At 45.6% G+C, this 5,893-nt stretch overlaps 1 protein-coding gene across 1 annotated transcript; it reads right to left on the reverse strand.

Annotated features, from left to right (window-relative positions):
* Window positions 1–497: 497 nt before the first annotated feature.
* LOC146646310 (general transcription factor II-I repeat domain-containing protein 2-like) lies at window positions 498–3,990 on the reverse strand. The gene is made up of 3 exons (XM_085392217.1): window positions 2,643–3,990; window positions 1,046–1,144; window positions 498–586 (listed from the first exon to the last, which is right to left on the reverse strand). Exons 1-3 carry the CDS (start codon window positions 3,988–3,990, stop codon window positions 498–500), a joined length of 1,536 nt encoding a protein of 511 aa, XP_085248343.1.
* Window positions 3,991–5,893: the final 1,903 nt, after the last annotated feature.

The raw sequence follows: 5,893 nt of genomic DNA on the forward strand, positions 1-5,893 counted from the left end.
TACAGTCTATGTCAGTGGGCCCTCGATTCATTTATAATAAATTAATACATTTGTGAGTTTAAAATTGTTTGGTGTGAGCAGCTTTTCTATCATCTTGTTAAGTATCTTCAGGAAAAGTTCTCCAGGCTTCTTGAAGGACACTCAGAGCTCTTCTGTCTTCTGATGATCCCACGCCAGCCAGTCCACAGCTGACAGACCGTGGGATCATCAGGTGTTTCGTCCTGAAACAGGACGTTGACCTCAGGAGGAATCCAGTGGCTCCCAGCTGCAAACGTCTGTGGGATTCACAGGCTTCCCTCCTCAGACCTGCAGCTGACACATCCTCGATCAGTCTCTTCAACATGCCAGCGACTCCTACTGAGGTACACAGTCTAAATATCCTACTTGTCTTCACTTCCTGTCATATATGTCCTATGGTGAATGTTGAACATGGCAGTATTTCCTAATAATGTGCTCGGTCTGGGTGCAGTAATCCCCGTGAGCTCAGGCTGCTCGGCTCAGATCTCGATATCTTTGATGAGCTTCTCTTCACTCGCCGGGGTTGAAGGGCTCTGACAGGCAGACTGCCGCTGGACAGAAATGACCTCTGAGTGAAGAAGAAGGTGACAGCAGTAAAGGATGGATGGTTGAAATGAGGAATGGACGGAGGCTGGCATAGATGGATGGAGAGACTGAATGGTCCGAGGAAAATAAGAAGGGAGGGATGAAATAATGGACGGGGGAGCGCGGAAGTGCTAAAGGCACAGAGGGAGTAAATGCACTGATGGATGGGGGGAGACAAGTGGATGGATGAGTGGCAGGAGAAGTGTTGAGAGGGGAGCGTGAGGACTTGTTGATGGGATAGAGAGGTGGTAGATGAGCGAGTATGTACGGGTAGGCAGAGATGCACGGAGATTCGGGAATAATGGAAAGATTGGGATTTACAGCTCTCCAAGGAAAATTTGTGTCACAATTAAAATGTGCGACTTTCTCCTCGAATGCATTAAGTTAAGACAGATTTATTTCCCTTTTCCTTCTGCTTTCTTTCTCCTCGCGTGAACCAAACCTGAGGCTGCCGAGTGAAAGGACGTCTGTATGCAGACAGACGGAGGTGCAGAGGTCTGCGTGGAGTAGATGGAGGCTATGTCCAGAGGCTTAATGTAGCCTGAAAGCAACAGGACATTACCGACGTGAGCGGCTTGATCCAAATTGCACCCCCCGGGACCACAGGGAGCGCGGCACCCCTGGAAGACCCCGTGGCTCATTGAAAGGGGTCAGAAGCGAGGCGCTCTGCTCCATTTAGCAGCCCGCTGATGATGGATGAATGGAGGGACGAAGTGATGGAGAGGAGAAGCTGAACCCTCCCCCCCCGGAGTGCACCGCGAGAACACGCTGCCACCAGGGACCTCCTCTCAGAGCCGTGAATGGTGGTAATGGGATGTAATGGGAGCGGACACAGGTGGGGTCAAAGGTGATCCCGCTGCTTTAGGTCGGCATTCCCCAAAGCTTTTAGTGGAAGAATGAGAGAAGGCACAGTGCATAGGATTTTAAATAATGTGCTTTTATTTCTGAATATGGTTTAAAGAGAAAAATATCTGTGCATTAAAATATAGAACTGCTCTGAGACTGGAGTTCAGTGGGTTTGTGTCATTTAAAGGAGGTCAACGAATCTGCAGTCTCTGCCTTCGGCGCACAGGTGTAGGCGTGGCCTCGGGGAGATTATCCAATTAATGTTCTAGTTTGGGGAGCCTGACCAAAAGGCAATGATTGAATATGTTTCAGTCAACTCGTCGTGATGCGTGCTCAATCATCCAGGTGAGGAAATCTCAAAACGCTGATCATCTGGATGTCAGTGGGAGAAACATCATCATCATCATCCAGGTGACGTCTTCAGTCTCAGAGGCTGAGAGGAGGTCTGTCTGTCTGTACCACCAGAGTCTGTAGGAACTTTGGTCTTATTTTAAAATATTTAATCATCTCAGCTACAAGGACAGCTAATGGAGCCTGATGGGGCCTGGCAGAAAGCAGTGCCTCCCCTCCTACAGGTAAGCCCAGGTAACACCCAAAGACTGCAGCACCTCCACCCAAAAAGGACTAACCCCACCTAATGATGTACCTGCGCCCAGTGTTGGGGAGTAACGAAATACATGTACCACCGTTACGTATTTAAAATACAAAATATGAGTAACTGTATTCCGTTACAGTTACTGATTTAAAAGGTGGTATTTAGAATACAGTTACTTTGTTGAAATAAATGGATTACACGGCGGTACTTTCCTGTTTCATATTGTCGCGGGTCAGGACTGTTTGGGTTTCGTTTGTTCTGTTGTTCCAGGCGGCAGCATTACGGTTGCCATGGTTACAGGGTGACGCGCTCTGGGACTGTGTGTTTCCTGGGTGAGAGAGCGCCTTTTTGTTGTTGTTGTTGTTGTGCTAAGCCAGGGGTGCTCACACTTTTTCCGCATGTGAGCTACTTATAAAATGACCAAGTCAACATGATCTACCCACTACAAAAATCCAAAACATATACTCATTTATAAATATATTGAGGATTCTTTATATCTACAATGTATATACATGCATAACCGCAATATCCAATATTTCACAACACAATTAACAATGTAAATTTTTTGTCATTACCTGAGTTTACTCTGATGACTTGCACTGAATTGAATCAGCCAGGGATGCATAGTCCGGACAGTAGCTGGTGACGGCCAGCCTCAAACACACTTCCAAATGTTCATCAGTCATGGTGGAACGGTACTTGGACTTAATGATGTTCATGTGGGAAAATGATGACTCACATAAATAAGTGGAGCCGAATAATGCAGTCAAAGAGGCAGCACATTTCCTCATGTTGGGGTACTTTACTTCTGTGAGTAAGTTCCAGAACTGTCCATGATCTCTGGACTTCAGCTCAATGTCGGCTTGTAGTGTCAAAATCTCATCTTCCACTCCAGAAGAGTTCAGGTGAAATAGTTTTGCAATTTTTGATGCGAGTGAATCGACATCAGCATCTTCCCGAAAAGGATAGCACATGAAGGTAGCGACTGGCTCGAGCAAAGAAAAGTCTTGAAAGCGTTTGTCAAACTCTGACAGACAATTGTCAATCTGCTCTGTGTAGCGTGCACTGTCAAGTTGCAAACAGGCCATCCCCTGCATCTCCAGCTCTGACGCCAGGTTTTGAAAGTTTATCAAATCATGGCGCTGCAGCTTTAAAGAGAGATGTTGCATCTTTCGTTTGAAAGCATTAACTGAGCTGATCATGTTGATCACTGTTTTGTCTTTTCCTTGCAGCTGTAGATTAAGGTCATTCAACATGTTTGTCAGATCGGTTAAAAATGCCAAGTCTAACAGCCACTGACCGTCATTAAGTTGCATGTATTCTGCTTGTCCAGCTACACGGAAAAACTCCTTAATTTCCGGACAGAGCTCTCGAAATCTTTGCAGGAATTTCCCTCGACTAAGCCACCTCACGTCAGTGTGTAGCAACAACTCAGAGTGGTCGCAGTCAGCCTTCTCTAGATGTGCACGAAATAACCGTCTTTGAAGAGATCTGGCGCGAATAGAACAGGCGATCTTCGTTGCAACATTCATGATCTCCTTCATGTTGAGCATTTTAGCGCATAACGCTTGTTGGTGGATTATGCAATGGTAATTTAGGAAGTCCGGGAAAGCATCGTCCTGCCTGCACTTGGCAATAAATCCATTCAAGTGGCCAACCATTGCGGGTGCTCCATCTGTGGTAATAGACACCAATTTGTACACTGGGAGCTGGGTTTTCTCGATAAAGTTTTTGAACGACTGAAATATGTCCTCTCCTCGCGTCTGTTCTTTCATGGGCAGGACTGTTAATAGCTCTTCTTTTGCAGTGATATCAGTAAACACCATACGAATGAAAATGCACACCTGGGCTGTGTCACTCACGTCCGTAGATTCGTCCAACTGCAGTGAGAAACACTGGCAATCTCCGATGTCCTTCCAAAGTTGCTGGGTTAAATCCTCCGCCATGGCTTCACAGCGCTGTGTAACTGTACTTCTTGACAGCTGGAGAGCTTTGATCGAAGATGTTATTTCTGCCTTATTTTTAAAGTCTCGGAACAATGAGTCAGCTGCTTCAACGAATGCCTCTTTTACCATCTCTCCATCTTGAAAAGACTTCTTGTTTTTAACGATGATGTGACTCACCCGGAACGATGCTTCGGTGGCGGCTTTCGCTTTTGAAGTTTGTTGTGTGAAAAATGACTGCTGTCCGGACAACTGGGATTTTAGTTCCTTCACCTTTTTCTTTCTTAGCTCGCTTTTCGGCGGGAATGTAGTGTCGTATTTTCCGTGAACAGTTCGAAAATGCCGCTCCACATTTCCCTTCTTTGGCATTGCGATGGCAGCCTGGCAGATGAGGCAAACGCACTTCGAAAATGACATCGTGAAAAAAAAGTCTTCCTCCCATTCCGTATGAAAGTGATACGTTTTTGTCTTCTTACTTGGTCCAGCTCCCTCACTCATTTTTAACCCTTTCTTAGGTTTAGAAAAAACCGAGAGCTAAAAATTGGAGTTAACTCGCTGACTAGCTTGTCAGTTTTACTACACTTCGCGCCGCTGTTTGCACATGCGCAGCGACCTAAGCGTCAGAAAAAATCCGATGTCATCTGACTGGCTTCCCTGTATCAATCAAGTGACGAGATGGATGATAGGCTGGCATCTATTTTTTTAATGCCATGCGATCTACCAATACTACCTTTGCGATCGACTGGTCGATCGCGATCGACGTATTGAGCACCCCTGTGCTAAGCTAACAGGCAGAATGCTACAAGTATAGCTCTAAAGAATGTAGCCTCATGGGCAGTGTAGTCCGTGTTGCAGGGAGAATGGACTGCCATACCCGTTATGTGTCTGTGAGCGAGGAGGGAGAAAAAGGAAAAGTACGAGCTGTCACTGAGCAGAAACGGGAGCTGGAAGCATGTAAATATAATAATAACCACTGCAGCCAAGAAGAGTGCCTGACGAGCCCAGCTATAAGTAAGCTACTAAGACTCGACTGTACACCGTGTTCGTGTTTTCCTCTGAAACAATAAGCTCCGTTGCAGCAGCCTTTCAACGCCTCTCTCTGTCTCTCTCTAGCAAAGTTGACCCAGACAACAAAGTAAAGCTAATTTTCAGCTACGAGCCCGACACGAACCCAACGTATTAGCCAGAGGTCCCTTTACTACGGTTCGGAGCCGTGGACCTTCAGTAATAGTAATAAATCACATTCATGTAGTTGTAAAAACCATGATAATATATTAAGTAATCCAAAGTATTCAGAATACGTTACTCTCATTAAGTAACGTAACCAAATACGTTACAAAATACATTTTGGGGCATGTAATCTGTAATCTGTAGTAGGTTACATTTTTAAAGTAACCTTCCCAACACTGCCTGTGACCCTCAATTTGTGTTTTAACCCTAACTACATGATCTTAACATGTAATTTTGACCCTGAGAGCTCTGTTATGTATAACAGAAGAAAGGACTCAGGGTGGGAATCTAACTCCAGCCATCACAGACGTCTGGCTCCCTGCAGCCGCTCCTCAGCTCTGATCAATGGTCACCACATTTTGCATAGTAACAGTCATGGAAGTAAACTCTTTGGGTCATTGTGTAAACATACTGTTTATAAGGTTGGAGAAACCAGCATTGAGCCTAGCCAGCCTCGCCTACACTGCTGCACCAGGTTTGAGTCAGCTTTAAACGCTGAACTCGTGAGCTGGCAGCATCGCCAAACAGAACAGATGGAAACAGGAGGTAATTATGGAGATGGAACACAGCTGGAAAATAACAAGACACAGGTGAACTACGTCACTGATGACAGGGAAAACAAAACTGAATGTGACGCAGACAGGAGACTATCAAAATAAAACAGGAAACTAACACT

Source organism: Rhamphochromis longiceps, linkage group LG19 (genome assembly GCF_057381845.1).
Source record: "Rhamphochromis longiceps isolate RC_006_pf linkage group LG19, R_longiceps_female_GT1.1, whole genome shotgun sequence".
NCBI lineage: Eukaryota > Metazoa > Chordata > Actinopteri > Cichliformes > Cichlidae > Rhamphochromis > Rhamphochromis longiceps.

Coding starts and splice junctions, on each gene's coding strand:
- LOC146646310 (XM_085392217.1), bottom strand. CDS start 3,990: ATGGCGGAGGATTTAACCCAGCAACTTTGGAAGGACATCGGAGATTGC. Junction 1,145..2,642: donor CCTGGCTGATTCAATTCAGT/GCAAGTCATCAG, acceptor TGTTGCTTTCAG/GCTACATTAAGCCTCTGGAC. Junction 587..1,045: donor CTTTCACTCGGCAGCCTCAG/GTTTGGTTCACG, acceptor TTCTTCACTCAG/AGGTCATTTCTGTCCAGCGG.